The sequence below is a fragment of the Takifugu rubripes genome, chromosome 4, assembly GCF_901000725.2.
Source record: "Takifugu rubripes chromosome 4, fTakRub1.2, whole genome shotgun sequence".
NCBI lineage: Eukaryota > Metazoa > Chordata > Actinopteri > Tetraodontiformes > Tetraodontidae > Takifugu > Takifugu rubripes.
The window spans coordinates 2,380,832-2,398,831 of record NC_042288.1 but is presented as its reverse complement, the minus strand read 5'-3'; the positions used below and the strand labels follow the sequence as shown (position 1 = coordinate 2,398,831).

General features: G+C 41.9%; 1 protein-coding gene and 1 long non-coding RNA gene across 4 annotated transcripts; one reads left to right on the top strand and one right to left on the bottom strand.

The window, feature by feature from the left end:
* Positions 1 to 2: 2 nt before the first annotated feature.
* Positions 3 to 17,961, bottom strand: LOC101078974 (VPS8 subunit of CORVET complex). 3 transcript variants are annotated; one of them, XM_029835098.1, is made up of 46 exons: positions 17,849 to 17,961; positions 16,814 to 16,882; positions 16,514 to 16,644; positions 16,107 to 16,203; positions 15,668 to 15,700; positions 15,330 to 15,384; positions 12,793 to 12,798; positions 12,346 to 12,470; positions 11,651 to 11,737; positions 11,495 to 11,562; positions 11,112 to 11,265; positions 10,967 to 11,026; positions 10,457 to 10,564; positions 10,255 to 10,335; positions 9,686 to 9,856; positions 9,062 to 9,136; positions 8,913 to 8,948; positions 8,722 to 8,812; positions 8,523 to 8,569; positions 8,347 to 8,436; positions 8,178 to 8,224; positions 7,806 to 8,028; positions 7,645 to 7,734; positions 7,068 to 7,119; positions 6,946 to 6,988; positions 6,610 to 6,682; positions 6,284 to 6,403; positions 5,918 to 5,989; positions 5,491 to 5,610; positions 4,979 to 5,035; positions 4,795 to 4,877; positions 4,617 to 4,701; positions 4,364 to 4,462; positions 3,909 to 3,998; positions 3,750 to 3,796; positions 3,524 to 3,668; positions 3,325 to 3,414; positions 3,012 to 3,158; positions 2,859 to 2,940; positions 2,552 to 2,634; positions 2,197 to 2,277; positions 1,463 to 1,638; positions 1,184 to 1,346; positions 1,031 to 1,084; positions 701 to 781; positions 3 to 503 (listed from the first exon to the last, which is right to left on the bottom strand). In XM_029835098.1, exons 1-46 carry the CDS (start codon positions 17,918 to 17,920, stop codon positions 384 to 386), a joined length of 4,179 nt encoding a protein of 1,392 aa, XP_029690958.1. In that variant the 5' UTR covers positions 17,921 to 17,961; the 3' UTR covers positions 3 to 383. The 3 variants fall into 3 exon arrangements, with proteins under 3 accessions (XP_029690958.1, XP_029690959.1, XP_011601141.1); XM_029835099.1 differs by having other exon boundaries at positions 9,755 to 9,856; XM_011602839.2 differs by lacking the exon at positions 12,793 to 12,798.
* On the top strand, positions 2,795 to 15,428 carry LOC115249536 (uncharacterized). The gene is made up of 3 exons (XR_003888212.1): positions 2,795 to 2,804; positions 5,823 to 5,826; positions 15,309 to 15,428. It is a non-coding gene; the product is annotated as an uncharacterized lncRNA (long non-coding RNA).
* Positions 17,962 to 18,000: the final 39 nt, after the last annotated feature.

Here is an 18,000-nt window from a genome sequence, read left to right as displayed (position 1 = left end):
CATTATCGGACAGTTGCGTGAACATATAAGTCGTATAACGTAATGAAACGTTCATAGATGGGATGGAATCAAAATAATGTGAGTCTGGCCCCAGAATACAACAAAATCCTCACAGTTTCAGTACGTAGATGCAACTATTTCACATTATTTAGTCTTAGTTTAAAAGTTAAAATGCCAGAGTTTAGAGTTTTTGTCTGCTTCTATTTGTATGTTTTGTTTATTCAATGCAGCGTTTCCTCCTTATCGTGGCTGAGGAGCCATTTGTAAAGCTAAAAAACACAGTAGCAGCAAAATAATGTTATCTCACATGACTTGACTGTTTCAAACAGACATCTTAATTTTCCCCTTTGAGGGAATCTTCAGGAAGCGGAATGTTCATGGTTCTACTCCTCGAACAGAGGCGGGGGGGCCAGTTTCAGCTGGAAGTGATCTGTCCCCGTCTGGCTGCCGATCAGAAGGCCCGTCTTCTCGTTACTGTGTGAAAGTTCGGACAGGATGGACAGCTGCCAGGAAGAAACAAGCATTACAGCAAATACGCCAGCATGTCCAACGCAATTTAGCTCAGTAAATAAATCAAATCAGTAAATAAAACCCCATCAGAGTTGGAATAGAAGTGAATGAAACAACTCCATTTAGGTGGTAGTTTCTTGCATTTCTATATGTAGCTGATGTAAAAGACATTTCTGTCTGTGTCCGTTACCCTGGACGGTCCTCTGTAAAGGCAGCGTAGCTGATCCCAGGACTGTTCTTGCTGATGGTCTAAGGTGACTTCGACAAACCCCTGGAGAGGAGGAACCAGCAGACACGGGGTCAAAGGTTAAAATTCACTGCTTTGAGGTTGCTGCACACATTCACACACAATCGTCACAGGTTGAAAGCCAATTAACCCAGAGACAAGAAACAAATAAGGCAGATGGAACCAACACGGCCACAATAATAAAGGCAGCACATCAGATGATATCAAAGTTAGATATTACTGATCAACCGATCCGATCCGGATCGATTTGAGGGAGGTTAGATGGAGTCTCACCTTCTTCCCGTCAGCTTCTGTTGCCCCATCGTGTTGTAATGATGTAACGCAGGTCTGGTAACAAGGCAGGGCAAAACACAACTGAATAAACATCACAACAAACTACATGTTGCCCTGAGTGTGTGGAATTGCGTCTCCATTTAAGGAACAAACCTGCGCCAGGGACAAGCTGCGGCCTCTCGAATCAGCCGACGCCGCTCGGCCTCCTTTGCTGGAGGAACATTTGTAGCAGCTCCATTGCTGCTGAACATCTGACGTAAAACCCCAGCCAGAGTCCTTCTGCTGCAGACACTGGAGGTGGTACAGATGCCCACAGCTGCCGCGACAACAAAAAGAAAAGAATTTCCTACCGAGCTGTCCGTCAGGGGCCGTTTTTTTTTAACGCTCTGACTTGATTTGGGGTGGAAAGCTTGAGCAGATGACGTCCGTTACCTGAAGACGATGATCTCGTCTGCTGCTGCTGCATCCTGCCTCCTCTTGTACTGCTGCAGGCAGATGTTGCAGCAGTCCTGTCGTGGGTGGATCCCCCTAGTGACCGCTGCGCGCAAGTGCGCCAGGGACCAGTGGAGGTCATGGTTCAACAAACTGGTGGTTGTTTCAAGTAACGTCTGCAACACAAGTTGTGCAGGGTGCCCAGATGGCAGGCTTGGGTTAAAAAAGTCAAAATGGACTTTGTTTAAAGTCAGCAATGTGAGTATAACTTAAATATGAGTATCTGAGGGAAGGTGATGGGAAACGGGAGGATGATGGCTAAGCTGTCGTCCATAATGAACAACACGTCCCACCCCCTACAGGATACCCTGACAGTACTATGTACAGGTATACAGGGGCTGAGTATCCATTTATCTGGATTACTGTAAATATACATCCTCTTTGTATATTCTAAATTCTATTCTATTCTATTTTATTTTTATCTTAATTGTCTCTGCGTGCTCTTGCTGTTGTTGTGCTGTAAATTTCCCCGTGTGGGACAATAAAGGACCTGAATCTAAATCTGAAAATTGTAAAATAGTGAAAACAATCAGCAGATCAGTGGTTCTCATTCCAAATTCAATGGACGCGTTTGCATCAGCTCCGCCGTCATTTCAGAGTGGAGCTGCACCAAATCCGCATCCGGTGTATTTTAGGGGCAACAGTGGATCATAAACCATAATCTGCCACATTACCTGCTCATAGTTGAAAGTGTCGAGCATGCCCAAAATAAGGCTCTGGATTTCTGCCAGCTTTCCTTTCCCGTAGACTGGATCCTGCCCAACATCCCACATCAAAAGTCACAATCTTATTTTATAGTCTTACTACACAGAACAAAGGCTGGATATACGAATAAAAGATGCAAATATTAGAAATAAATATAAGCTGAGAGCTTCTAGTTTGGGGTATTTATTTTGCAGTTACTGGATGGACAGTCTGCCCTTGGTGGATGCATGATTGTGGCTCAAGAAAGAAACTTCACAGTGGAAGACAGACGGAACCCTGAAGAATCACTTCAGAAACATGACAAAAGGCTGCTCAAACACAGACCTGGAGTATCCGCTGGATGATGGCGGGAAGAGAAATGAAGCTGCTCATACGGTTGAGGACCTTCATCGTCAGCTCCTTCAGCACTAAAGCGCAAACACACATCTTGACATCAAATGCACCACCTGCGTGAGCGGCGCCATTATTGGTCGCTAACACTGCAGCTGCAGCACATCTTTACAGAGTGCCATGATCTGGATAACACAATGACTGACCACTGCATGGATATAAACACTTATACACGACCTGTATTTCAGTATATGTATAATGTATATGTTCAAATGTCTGCATGTGTGGGTTGTGTAGTTACCCTCAAATGTGTGTTTACTGTCCCGTCCCTTCACTTGTTTTTGTGCAGCCATCATGGTCTCCAACAGTGGAAACCACAGGACCTGGGAGGAGGACAGAGACTCTAAGACTTATGGACGACATTGTAGGGCCGCTCCTCGTGCTCTCACAGTACCTCTCTTTGCTGCTGGTTAAGGCTCTGAGAGCTCTGGTGACACAAGGAGATGATGTCACTTAGAGAATCCTTGACATTTGTCAGGGTTTCCTCTTCATCATCTCCTGCTCTCTCAGCTGTGACACGACTCAGGTTTTCCTTTAGCGTCTTCAAATAGATTTCAAACAGGACAAAAAAAAACATACATGAAGCATCATAACTAACAACCAAGCAGCCGTGGAAGGAAGAAAAAAAGTTAAATAGATTGGTAATAGTTGGAAAAAGAGGATCATATACTAATGTCCATATACTGTAGATCTCGTAGCTTCAGTACCTCCAACAGCACAGCAAAAGCTCCTTCGACATCGCCCCTCTTCTCCAAAAGAAAGGCTGTAGCTTTGTTGTGGTGATACTTCTGTGTTATCTACACAGAAACACACACAGACTCATCCCATATTCTAATAATCTCCATAGAGCCCAGCTAGTGATATATACTATTGGACTGATATATATGGCAATAAAACAAACATCACCTGTACTGCCTCTTCTAGTCTATAGTGTTGGGAGGTCTGGAGGAAATTCAAAATGTGTTTGGGGTCAAAACGGCTGAGCAGGTCCAGCTGAAGCTCGTGGAGTTCAGGTTGCAGCAGTAGGACGGGGCCCGAATGTTGGCCGTCCCTGAAACATGAGGGGAAACCGTGAAGAGAGGTCAAAAGGAAAGGTCACAGCGTTCTGATTCAAACCAGACTAAAACCGTACTGTTGCTCCAAGAGACAGCTGAGGAACCTGAAGAGCAGCCGATCATCCTGCAGAGAGAGACGGAGGAAGATTTAAATTCTGTTGCTAATTCAATCACTTTACAGACCAGAGCTAATCCGTTAGCACCTGATCACGAAGCAAGATAGTCTCCGACTCTACCTGAAGCTCAGAGATTATTTGCTGGACCTCTTCAGCAAAGTGAAACGTCACTAAATCAGCTGATTTATTGGGGTCAAAGATCACCAGCTCCTGTGGGAATATGTCAGATTATTAGCTGGCACAATTCCAGACATAACTCACAAAGCTAAACTACCATGAAAACCTTAACACTAACAATTATATTATCATCATAAAACCTTTTACAATACATTATCATGTATGTTTTATACCACTGGCATGATTTAAATGTCAACCTATGGCAGTTGTTGACATAAACACTTCTTTGTGTTCTTTATTTATCTTTGTACGGTACATAGATTTTTAGTGCTTCCACGGTCTGGACAGTCACAAATGTTTGGTTTCTTTCTACGTTCATGCTATTATTAGGTTGCTAGAGTCTATTCCATCTGTACATTCAGTTCAAAGACTGAACCAACAGTTATGTATGTACTGACATGCATATGCTGCCGAACTTTATCCATGACTGACTGCTTCTCCTCCGGGCTGTAACCAGGCATGGACAGCAGATTGTGGATGTAGCTGAAGACCTCTCCCTAAAAGACACAAGTTGCTGTTACAAACACCTGAAAAAGTCCCCTATCCCTTCAAACTGACATTTTGGCTAAGGTTTTTTTTTGGGAACCACAGACCAACAATCACAGTGCAGCAAATGTTATTCAGCTCAGGTAAAGGTGGGAAGCGTGTGACCTTTCTGAGGGGGTCTCTCAGGTAACAGTCAATGATCCTGTCGTAGAGATGTTGCTTCTCATAAAGAAATTCACATATCTGGTAGCTGAAGGACAAGACAGTGAGACAAAAAGCACTTTAGCGAGAATGTTTTGAATTTACGGTAAAAAGATGCACACTTCTGCTTCCAGCTACGCACAATTTGGCTTTCTCGGCCAGCATCAGAAGCCTCTCTTCATTAAACTGGACCACGCTCCCAACCTGCAGCAGCTCCAACAGAACCTGCACAGAACCAGTTGTTGTCTTTTTACAACCACAGTGACAATATGACAACCCGCTCCCGTTCTGGATGAGGACCCATTAAGACCAGTGGAGCTGCGAACCTGCTGCCTCTCAGTGTGACGGGAGTCGTCATCTGGGCAGCACAGAAACTCCAGGACCTGGAAAGATTAAACATCATTTATGGGGCATCGACGGCCAAAGAGTGAACTTCAGCTATTATTCCTGTGCTGATGGAAGCTCATTTAATGTAAAGTTACTATTTTAGTTCTCACTATACTAAACATGAGATGAGCAGAATGCTAAGATAAAACTAGAGTCAAATATAAGAAAATGTATAATAAATATATGATAAAATCTATAATAAATAACATTTTAATCTTGTCATGATCTTAGAGTCATGGTGAGTTAGAAACATGGGCCCAGAGATGGTTGTGATGGTAACAAATACTAGACAAATAAAACTGAATTGAATTGAACACAACATCATTAACTACTGTTAACTAGCTATGACATTGTTGTTTTAATATTGTAAATGCAGGTAAGCTGACGGTAATTTAATATAAAACAAAAAGCTTAACTACAGAAAGGAAAAACGTTACCCTGAAGTTGTTACCTGATCGAAGAGCTTCCTGTTTACGAAAAGTGTGTTGTCTGGTTTGGCCAACTGTCGCGCTAAAAAGGTGAAGAGTCCTCCCACCTGGGACGGAGTAAAGTCTGGGTTGTCCACCATCACCTGAGTTGGCAGAAATACATCTTTAAATATAAACAAACACACAAAGAATAAACATAGGACAAGAATGGCAATTATCATTACTTTTTATTACACAAATTAATGAGGCAACAATGTTTCTACCACCTCAGCAATGCAGACAGATTTTGCCCAAAACGGAGGTGTTGAGGGCCTCAACGCTGGGAGGAGTCCCTGAAGAGACGTGGGCTGGAGAGCCACGTCCCTACGGGCGCTCCCGTGTGTGTCTGTGTGTGTTTGACTGACTGAATATTAGAGCTGCCTCTTACAAAGCAAATCCATGCTCACGTGCCTGCAGTAAGATGTCCACGATCCTCTGCTGGTATTCAAGGGCCTGTTTGTCGTTCTTGAAGTCTTCGAATGTCTAGAAGGAGTTTTTAAGAAAATCCTACATTACAAAAGCTGCTGAAGTCGAAGGAGAAAAGATCTCCACCTTTATTTGCTCCTAAACTTTAAACCAAATCCTTAAAGGCAGCGCAAAGATCGGCCCATTTATTAAACACCCAACGGACTGAATCTATTTTATCCTCCCAAAACTCCACTAAACCAGACAGCTGAGCTCTTCTGTGAAGTGTTTAATGAAATAAACATCAGCAAAAGTGCATTTATTGGTGGGTCGGTGAAGTCAGGTCACAACAATAATAATCATCAATCTCACCATGGCGAGGACGTTGAGGAACTCTCGAGTGTCAAAGTGGAGCAGAGTGCGAATAAACGGGAACACTTCTTCCTCCTCTGAGGAGTCCGCTGAATGGCGACGGATCAAAAATTCAAACACCTGGCCACAAAAAACGTGCACATATTTAGCTTCATATTTACTTTCGTTCAAATCGATGAGCTATAAAACAAGTTATGGCACAAATTTCAGGTCCTCTGACACCTAAATGGTGAACATTGACCAGGTTGTGCAGTTGAAAAGCCAAATGAAGAGGCGGAATTTTAAGAAACATCTCCGTTATTGTCAGTGTAGCTACATCTACATACCTGATGCTTTACCTGGACCACAAGGTCTTCAGGGATGTCTCCTAATGGATATGCCCGTCCTGCCAGACAGCAGCTGTAGAAAAACATTCATGTCGTCTGTATTGATTGCAGCATTAAATATTGAGTTGACCATTTAAATCACATATCTCAGCTCTCTATTCCACTTAAAAATCATTACTAATTACATATCAATTAATTGAGAACAAAATAAAATGTCCCCACACTGGCTGGAAAACCAAATTAACCAAGGATGGAAATTCTGGGGCTGTCCTTTCACCTATTGTGCACGTTTCATATCAGTATGTATCGGACATTGAGGAGTGGCTGTGAACTCACCTGATATACACCAGGAGTTTGTTTCCCATCACCACTTCCACATCTGTCAGAGAAGACAATCATCACACTCTAGTAAGAGCTGGTTGAACTTTTTCTCTGAAATGTTTATGTGACGCAGATACCTGTAAGACTCTTCCCCTCCCTTACTGGTGGGACAATTACTGCAAAGAGTTTCTAAAACAGAAGTATGAGTAAGGTACAGCTGAGGAATATGGTCGACTGTGTTGCTCTTTTTTAATTATTATGATTATTATTATTATTACACATGAATCAATCCATTTTAAATTACATGATTATAAGAATATTTGTTTTCTTGAGATTTGAACCAGACGAGCTAAAATCAAACATTTCTTCAGAAATAAGTCAGAATCTTGACAACACGCATTCATCCTACTGGTCCTTATTACCCATTTACTGTATGTGTTTGGCCGTTAAAGTGAATTTCATTTGCAATATGTGAATTAAAGACAATTTCATCAGGATTGTTTGAGATTATCTTGAATTTATATCATTCTAGAACTGTATAACTTATTATAGTATACTTGTTTAAATCATCTGTTGGAATTCTGGAGCATTCATGTGGGAAGTGGCCTGATTGTAGCTACAGATTAGCTTCTGCTGATCTGCTGCTGTGAGGATTGTTGCTCTTTATGAGTGTGAAATGAGCAGAGATGCACCACGTGATGGACGAGCGCTCACTTCCATAGGTGTAGTGTAGTCGTTCATGCCACGATTGAAAACGTAGATCACCGCATCGTAGAGTTGGTTCTCCCAACACACCTGAACCACCTTCAAAAACACAAACTTTTAAAGGACAATTGTTCTTTGGGCAGCACTCTTATTTGCTCCTGGATGCGCACCTGCTGTATGTCCAGGCTGGTGATGTCCAGATGGACGATGCATCTCTCCAGGCTCTCCATCATACAGCTGCTTTGGTAATGCATGAGAAGGTCTTTCATGACCGGTGTGGGAAGGTGACCAAGGCGGTCTGCGATAATGTAGGACTCCAGGGATTCCAAGAAGATGCCTTTAGCCACCATGTTCTCCACCAGTTGAGGGTACAGCTGGTTAAACAGCAGGTCACTGCACACGTATGCATATATAGATAATTATACATCCTGTAATATAACTGCACAGTAGCACCAACTCCTTTTAAGATTTGTGAGAGGGAATGTTAGAGATATCAGACAGAAGCTTCCCGACAGTCTTTCTGATGACCACAGTGTACTTACAGCCTCTTCAGCAGCAAACAGTAATCAACCAGGACTGGAACAACTTCCTGTACAAACCAAATGACATATAATGTTATAATAGACAGAGTGAGATAACCCAGAGGGGTGGAAACACTCTGTCCTGAGGGCAGAAACAGTGCTTCATCTCCAGGTTTATGCTCTGGCTTACATGGAAGTGTTGTTCCAGCACTTGGATCTTTCCTTGTTCTGGACACTTCTTTAGGGCAAAGTCTGCAAACTGGAAAATCATCTCTACCATCTGCCCCCCCGCCACCAAAAAATAAGATTAGTCACATTTGCAATAAAAATATTCAGTTAAACAAAGTCATTCTTTTCTGTTTCCACCTTGTCAGCAACGACTCCTTTTCTTTTCACCGGGTCTCCAAACAGACCTGCAGTACGGGAAACCTTTGTTATTCAAGGGTGTTTTTTCCACCGTCAACCACATCAGTAACCCTACATTTCATGTGTGGAAGCAGATCATGCGTACTAACGCCTTCATTAACCTGGCAAGAGAAGTGACGGGAACATGCATTACACTCACCGACCACAGCCTTAGCTGTCCCCTCGTGGAACGACCAGGCCAGAGACAGGGCCTCGGGAAAATGTTCCAGCTTCAGCAGACAGTCGATCCGCTGGACAGGGACACATTAGATCAGGACTGACTCTGCTTTATGGGGACTGATTTACACGCGGCTGCGTTTACATATCTAGCCCACACAGCATCAGACATACCTCCCTCCAGGCCCTGAGAGTCATGATGTGAGCAGACTGCAATATTAGAGAATGAAGAAATATTATCACTTAAATGTCGCCCGCATTGGTTACAGTTAAAACGGACCACAAACGGAACAAAAAGGTTTCCGGAATGTGCGTGTCAGTACCTTGGTGCCCAGATATATAATCTGTCCCGCGTAGCTGGAGACCGACTGGTAACAGGCCTTTTCTCCAACGAGAGCCTGAAAAAGACACACGGTACACACACTGTCAACTGAAAGTGCATTATCATCACTTCAGAGATGAAGAGTTAAAGGAGAAAGTCCACAAGATTTACACGTTGGTAGTGACTGTAAATGAAAAGTATTCACAAGGTTCAGTGTCACTACAAAAGCCTTCCTGTTTCTGCTTTCTCACAGTTCTGCACGGCGACATGGAATTACTTTCCTAATCATTCTTGCTTCAGCCATATCAGCACTTACAGACTCAATATTCACCCATATTAAAGCCCAAGTTAACCCAAGCCGATATTTCCAGCTTGGGTTTGAATGTTGCAGCGTCATTTGAAAAAGCACCTGGTTTTAGAATGGTTCCTATAAAAATAAAGGAGATTTCTCTTGGATCCTTGCTGCTGGGTCACAAGAAATGTACAGTTTGGCATGATTTAAGACAAAGATTGCTACGGCATTGATGAAGACATTGGTTGACAAACATTGACCTAAAACCTGAACGTAGCCCCTGAAGCTCTAACTGTGAGGTAGGGCTTCACCACCCATTTGTTATTTCCTCACCAGAGCCTGGGAGACATTCCCTCCAGTGGCCAGCGATTTGAAATGTCTGCTGTTATAAACCAGCTGCACCTGTTCCAAGTCGAGGGTCTCCAAAACCTCCTGACTGGGTCGGTCCACAACCTGCAGTTTTTCATGGCTGTCCACCAAGACCAGCGTGCGGCTGTTGATCCACTGTGGAGGAAGTAAAGAGGAAGATCTTTAGTCACCCTCTACACATGTGACTGATAAAAGGAAGACCTCCAAAGTGGATCCTCAATGGCTCCTTGTGAACCTGATCATATGGGACCTCAATTTAAGTCTACATGATGTAGAAATTATTAGAAATATTCTGGATCTTATGTAAAACTGGGAGACTGACTTGACTGTGTGTTTGTCTATAATGTAATATAGACAGCTGAGGGGCAGTATATGTAAACACAATGTGTGTGTTCACTAGATGGACCAGTATTGGCCACACCATGGCGTCTGCATACATTTGTCCAGAATGTAAAAGAAGGGAATTTATTTAATCGCATGCAGCTAAAACGCAACACACACGCTGATGACTGAAACCCTGCGGCACAACTTACACAGAGGCTGATGATGTCACAGCTGACATGGAGCTGCCTTTGTTTGATTACATGGATGGTGCCCGTTTCCTCCTTTTTTACCTGAAAAGGTAAAGCAGATTAAATAAAGTAGAGGAAAATTCATTTTATAGAGGAAACTTAAGTATGCTGAAATGTTTCTTTCTGGATTTGGTCATTCTGAATTCAACACTTGAGCAGGTACCAAGAGGAAGTGAACTGTATCTCCTTTGGAAAAGGCCAGGACGGGGTTCACGGTTCTCTGGACTGGAACAAACTGCCAGGCCAGCTGGGGAACACTGGACGGATCAGACTGATGGAAGAGATTGAACACATTAATGTCACTTCAACTTCACTTTGACTCTATTGTTCCATTCATCAGTTGCCAGTTTTAAACATCAGTGACGTGTCTCAACAGTTTGTATTTAACATTTTTTTCTCATTATCTCTTCTTTCTATCACTATTTTGCTTTTGAAACTAGATTCAAAGGTATTTCTTAAGTAAGAAAAATTAAGAACTTTAGTAAGATTTGCTCTGTTGGAGCCTGGAACATCCATTTTAAGCACAACTCTCATTGATGAAGCCTCTATTAGGCTGTCTCCTGGTGTTTTGGGTTTTTTAGAAACCCCAAAATGATTACAGAGCATGCCGGTTCATACAATATTGGCAAGGTAGGAGTGATGCAGATGTAATGAGATACAGATATATACATACTTTACTGTAGGGGAACGTTATCCAGACTTTAAGTGAGGGCTTCAGGCCAATAACCAGAATCTGGTGAAAGAAAACATTGTAAAAATGAGGAGGGAAATATGGTGTATGTCTCGTGGCTGGAAGGCTGTGCTGTTGTCTGAGAGACCTTAGTGAGAGAGGCCATGGCCAGGAGAGAATAGTGGGTGATGGGGTGATCTCTGGCCTCTGGAGGAGCATGCAGGGGTTCAACAGAGCACACCTCCCCTTTGGAACCGCTGAAGAGACATCGAGAGTCACAGGAGCGCATCCCCATCACTCTCCTGGAAACAGAGACCACCGAATCACTCACCACAGTCGCATATCAAGTCTGAAGTCCACATGAGGTTAATCTCACAATCTCAGAGAATTGAGATGATTCACTGGTGCTGCAGTATGACTAACTCACAAATCAACTTTTATTAAAAAAAAAGATATTTAATAAGGATTAATAAATGCTCCTGTTAACAGTGAGGGGCTTTAGGATCGTATAAATTGGCTTCACATGTTTACCTGAACGCCAGCTCAAACACGGATCCTCCACTGTCATTGCAAACTGCAAGAGTTGGATCGTCTGTAAACTACACACACACACACACACACACACACTAAAATAATAAAGATGTCCATACATTTCACACATTTTGCAGAGTGCAGTTTTGTTTATACCTTCACGTGAAGTATAGCCGTCCCTGGGGGGTGTGCATCAGTAATAGTTCTCAGGAGTTTTCCATTGGCGAGATCCCACATTGTAATCTAATCGAAACAAAGATTATTTTTGTATTGAATAATCACAATCAGATTTGTATGGTACGCAAATGGTTGCTAAAGACTGTAATTGCATTTGCTAATCCACAAAACAAGTTGAGAGTTATTTGAGAATTTTTTATCAACCCGTTTCTCCACATATTGTGAAAGTAATATAAGGTTACGTAACGTAGAAGGTTGCTTTATCGAAAAAATAAAGATCAAAGCCAAATCTTCCAAAGGACAAAGGTCAAAGTCCCTGCAGAAAAATGAACATCACCAAAATTTAATCAGCTCTTCCTCGGCCCATTACCAACATTTCCTGAGAGTTCATTAAAAAGCCTTTGATACATTTTTCAGTTATTTTGCTAATAGTGTGTGCGTGTGTTTGTGTGTGTGCATGTGTGTGTAGAGAGAGAGAGAGAGAGAGGGACAGAGAGAGAGAATCATAGTAACCTCTGTGGTCACTGGAAATCTAGACTATAATTTAATGCATGACTTTCAAGGTCACCTGACATTCAAATCAACACATTTATTTTAAGCTTCTAAAGTAAATTACGAGCTGTTTGATAATAAAACCTGAATTAAGAGGCGGACAGACAAATGGACTCGTATACCTGTCCCTTGGCAAACCCACAGAGCAGACGTGAGCAGTCATGGTTGATGCTGAGGGCAGATACAGCTCCGTAATCTGCCCCGGTTGCTTTGTTCCCCAGGCAGAGGCGCAGAGCCTGGTTGGTATCTGGAAAGAAAGATGACATGTTTGCATTTAACTACCAAACTTCCTGGGAGTTTTGAGGAGAGTCTAGATAATGAGATGAAATTAAAACTAGATGGAACTTTTGCAGGGTTTGGTTATGTATAGGTTTTCCCACAGTCCTCAAATAAACCAAACAGTACATCAACAATTAAAAATGACGCAGCGTAAAAGAAAAATAGCAGCTGTCAAGAATCCTCTCAAACCACAATCACGCAAACTGAGCACAAAAAAGGCAGCAAAAAACAAAAGACAATAAATGGTGCTGATAGTGGACGAGCAACCAGCTGGACAGAGGTTTTCATACCTTTTCCTGCACAGGCATCATTATGTCAGCGATATGAAGAAACATGGATCAGCAGTAATCAGGCCCATATTTACCACAAAATACAACAGCAGTGTGAAAACATTTATTCTGTATCTGAAAGAGTTTTTCTTTCTTTAAAATCATTTATACTGACGGACACACTTTAAGCGCTCAATACTTTGTTGCTGTGAGGCTCAAAACTGACTTGTTTAAACAAACCAGTAACCATTTCTGGAGAGAATCATGACGGTGACCTGCAGCAATAATCAAACAGAACTTTTTTGCTTCCCTCTGTCAAATCTTTCACATCCATTTTGCCTCTTCTGATGTTCATTAGCTGTGACGCAAGTCCTAAAGTAACAGTAAAGTATGTATGTTACTGTAATGATTTACCTTCACTAGTGTTACCTACAGAAAGGACAGACTAAACCACAACTTTAGCTCTTTTAGATGATGTCATGAACACATTTTCTTGTGTAGTTTTTCTGCTTCTCTCCTCTTCCACTCCCTCTCTCTGTATCCATCTACAGGTATCACTGACTTCATAGCTGTGCGCTGACCTGCTGACCTCTGACCCACTCAGCTATTATATCTATAGCTTGTTGTAATTTATGTATTTACATGATCTCTGCCTATTTTCTCTTCTGCCTGTCCTCCCCCCTTCTCCTCCCTCTCTACACACACCGCACCATCAGGGTCCCCCTACATGAGCCTGGTCCTGCTCAAGGTTTCTCCCTGTTTCTTCCTTGCCACTGTTGCCTTTTGGGGGTCAGGCCTCGGGATTCTGTAAAGTGCCTTGAGACAATTTTGATAGTAACAGACGCTATTCAATAATAATGATTCACAACAGCATTTTATAGAATGGAGTTCAATAACTGAGTTTCTGGCATTTAACTGCAATCTCACATTTCACTGAACGAATCAAATGATTATTTACATTGAAAAACCTCCAAACACAGAGTCCACTGTTGCAATCAGCATGATTCAATCATGCCTTGATGATAAGATGAGGGCGACGCTGATACTGAACAGCCAATAAAGCCCAGAGAACAAGCCTCCATCACTTCCTACACCGTCACACCACTGTCGCTACCTGGTAAGGACACTTCTAAAGCTTTCTACTTTTGTCATTCTCAGTGAATTGACCTTTTAACTTATTTATTCTATATGCAGTTAACGTGGTGAAGTATTAAATCTCTCCTGCTTTTAATTAATTTCCTCTGAGACATTAGTGCACTACACAGGGATGGTGTAAGAAGCCTCGAAGTCGAGTTTATGTTTAATGAAAAGCAATACGTGTAACCCTGTAGTGCTGCTGGAATGCCAGAGATTCTTGTTTTGTTACTTTGGTGTTTAAAAGTTACTTCTGGACAAAACAAATTACATTCAAACAATACTTTTCTTTTTTTTCACAACTTTAAAATGCAGCTGTATTGATCCTGAATATTAAGATTATAAGGTTGAAAAAAGATCCATAATAGAAGCTCATCTGCATTGTGTGCACTCAGTGAGACTGTAAAAGTTATGGGATGCACTGCACCTCCACAGATTTACAACTTAAATATTTCTTGTCACTAGGCAACGTATCAAATCAAACTCCTCTCCTCCCTTCACAGCCTTTGCTCACTACAGCATCACGATGCCTCATCGCCACTGCTTCATCGAGATCGACAACAAGTCCAACTGTTACACTCTTGCCAATCCACGGTGAGACGCTCACATTAATGTCACATCCAAAGTGCTATGTGACACTTGTTATTTCCAAGAGCTACTTTAAACGTCTGGTGTTACTCTGAACGGTGTTTTTATGAACAAATCAATGATTTGTGTGTGTTGTGGAATGTTCAATGCGGCCAATACCTGTGTGTAGGGTATTCGTGGAGAGTGGCCAATGTGAGGACCCCCTGCCACCCATGGTGGGCCCCTGCTCCCCAGCAATCACCATGTTCAACAAGACAACTGGAGCGGCCACTGGCGCCGTTGGCGTCTTCACCTACGACCTTTTCAACGCTGATCTAAATGACTACAACCACGTTATGGCCGTCATGTTTTCTGTGCCATTTGACAGAATGCTCTACTCTAACTGGTTTGCTGTGGGGATCTTTGAGAGGGGGAACAACTGTGACTTCAGTCTTTATAACATGATGTATAATGGTGAAGAAACTACTTTTGTGAGAGCAAAGGCTACTGGTTCCAGCATTTCTTATGAGGGCGATTACGTTATTGTCCGGGGCCTCCATGTCAGACTCAGCTGAAGCGATACTGAAGGTGGAGGTCAGTGACACGGGCCTGATTTAACTCAGGAGCAGAAAACAGACCAACTTAATATTGGGAGAAAGGTTACTTTCATGTTTCTCCAGGTTCCTAAACATCCAAAGCTCAAAGATGTCAAATATCCAGTTCAACATCCCTCATGGTGCCGATTGCTGGTTGTCAACAAGAGTGAGAGTCTTGATATAAAACGTGAAATACCACACAACAAATGCGTCGTGCTTGTAAAAACCTTTGAATGTGAGTGCAGTATAAAGGGAACTTACCAAAGACCAGAGCCAGACCGTGAGACGTCCCCACAACAATCACACCTGACATTGTCTACACACAGAAGCACACAATTCAGAATTAAAAGGCTCGAGAACATATTGATTAATAGTTAATTATCATACACTTGAATCTAAACATTTTTCTTTCTCTCTTCATTATTTTTCCTGTTAGAGTCTCATTTATTTGCACGAGACTGGGACTTAGCAGCTTTTGAAATGTGGAAATGCTGAAATTCCTTTTGCCATCAAAATCCAGTGTCACATGCTACCTGATATGAACAATTCTGTAGTTGTGATCAAAAAATATCAAAATTAAAGATCTCATTAATACTCACTATAGCAGTTGGGAGTCCGGCATCCACTTTGTCCTTAGGGTAAAAACATTTTATTGATTAGTATGCTGCGACAGTAAAAAACAAAGAAAAATTGTTTCTCCTGTCCTATTCATTTGTCCCATTTTATTTTGGGGAAATAATGTACCACAACAAAGGCTAAATACTTTTTTCAGATTTCAAGTCTGTGTGTGCTCTTGTATTTGCATTCTACTATCTAAGTGAGGACATTTTTCCTGGTCCTCATAACTTCAAAGGACTATTTGAGGGTAAAGAATGGTTTTAAGGTTGAGTTCAGACTTGAGTTTAGGTCAGGGTTATGGATGCTTCTATATGGTTGTAGGGAATGTGTTATGCCTATGAAAGTCCTCACAAAGATAGAATTAAGAGGATGTGTATGCATGTGTGTGTGTGCGCGTGTGTGTGTGTGTGTGCATTTTACAGCAGCAGAGATGATCTGTGCAGAGATGCCTTTTAGCAAGCTATGGCGCAGAACAGAGCCATGAAGTGTTGGTTTCATGTCCACTGTTCTCCTCCTCCTTCAACAGCAGCGACATAAAAAAAAAAAATGCATGGATTAATGTGTCACAGAATTTTTTTTATTCTTGCACTCAATCATTAGTGGAAAAAACATAGTAATGGTCAACTTGGATGGAATGTGAAAACAATTTAATACCAAATACACAAGAAAAGAAACAGTCAAAAAATAACCTGATTACACAGAATGCTGTAGGATATTAGCTACTGTATGTCGGATTTAGTTTAATCAAACAAATGAAGGCGTCATCTTGAAAGTGACACATTAGCTGGCTAATATATTAGCTGTATGTACTGTGGGTGCGTGTTTACCTTTTGTGGTGTACAGGATCTCCACTGTCCGAACTGGCCAGAGAGGAAGTGTCACAGGAGTGAGCATCCATGTTATCAGTGTTCAGCACACACGTGTCCTCCAGAACAAATGGCTCCTCTTCATCTTCCAGCTGCAGACACACAGAGCAACAAAACAGAACTCACCTTTCGTCATTACAGTATCTACCACTATAAAAACAACCTCCTGTTACTCCTTGTCTCGCTATATAGTATGTTTACATCATTTTGATAAATGTATCTATATATTGTAAACTATACAGCATCGTTGTCTAACTTTACCTCATTAAGAATACTCTCCAGTGTAGGAGGTGTGTCCACTTGGGGAATATCAAACTCTTTATCATCAATCTGTGAATTAATTTGGAGAAACACACACACACACGCGCGCACACACACACACACACACACACACACACACACACACACACACACACACACACAATGAGTAACAATGGTAAACCGGACTGGTGGCAAAGAAATATACATGTACAATCATTTTCAGTTACAAACTGTTTTGGGGATCAGGGGGTTGCCGGAGTCGCTCTATCTTTGGGAACATATTTACTCAAACATTCATGCCTATGGGCACTTTAAAAACTCAGCACATATCTTTGGACTGTGGAAGGAAAGTGGACGACCAAGACAAACCACAGGTAGCTACAAGGAGAAAACTCGAGAAGTCCGACAAACCTAAATAAATTTAATTAAACTGGATTTAACCAAGAATAGTTTTGTTTTGCAGCAACTTTACTATTCACTGCATCAAATCCCATTAACATTAATCCATTATAGTCATCACATGCTTGAACATCTCTTTCATTCTTCAGTAAGACCTCTACTTTTACTGCCTTTTAAACGTATTGCTGGTTTATAATCGTGTTGACGAGAGGAAGTGGCATCTGCCAGTGGCATATTTGTACTTTTGCTTACTGAAAATCGTTAAAACAAGAATAAAATCGTTGTCCGACATTAATTGATGATCAATTTCGGCGACTCTTAAGTCAATTAAAAGGAGCTATAGTAGCAACATCAGGCGATCACGTGATACGGGTTTGCGATTCTTTTAGTCATCCGTGGTGGTCACAGCATCCGGATGCACTAGACGGTTAAACCATTTTACTAATTTAAAAAAACCCAAAACACAACAAAAAAAATAACTGTGTCTTTCCCCCGGACACAAGACAAAATAAAAGATCAGGGTTTCAATTAGCCGCTCATTTGATAACGTTTGATAGATTGTTGACACTCCTGTTGCTGTTCATTTTCGCTCTTTAAAAGGTTAGAAACAGATCAATATGGTCAACAGTCTCTCACCGCGTCCACCTCCATCAAATTAAGCTGCGAGGAGGCAGACAGCAAGCTTCTGGCGTCTGGAGAATCTGACATTTCTGTGTGTTGATATGGACGAAAGCTCGCCCTTTCGCACAGGAAGCACATTACCGACGATTTCCGGTCTATTATTTTCA

What these genes read in the sequence shown, in the direction of transcription:
- LOC101078974 (XM_029835098.1), bottom strand. Translation starts at nt 17,920, where the DNA reads ATGTCAGATTCTCCAGACGCCAGAAGCTTGCTGTCTGCCTCCTCGCAG. An exon ending in ACAGGAAGCTCTTCGATCAG is followed by an intron (nt 5,036 to 5,490) that starts GTAACAACTTCA and finishes TAATCTTTCCAG; the next exon opens with GTCCTGGAGTTTCTGTGCTG. An exon ending in CAGTAAACACACATTTGAGG is followed by an intron (nt 2,635 to 2,858) that starts GTAACTACACAA and finishes TTTGCGCTTTAG; the next exon opens with TGCTGAAGGAGCTGACGATG.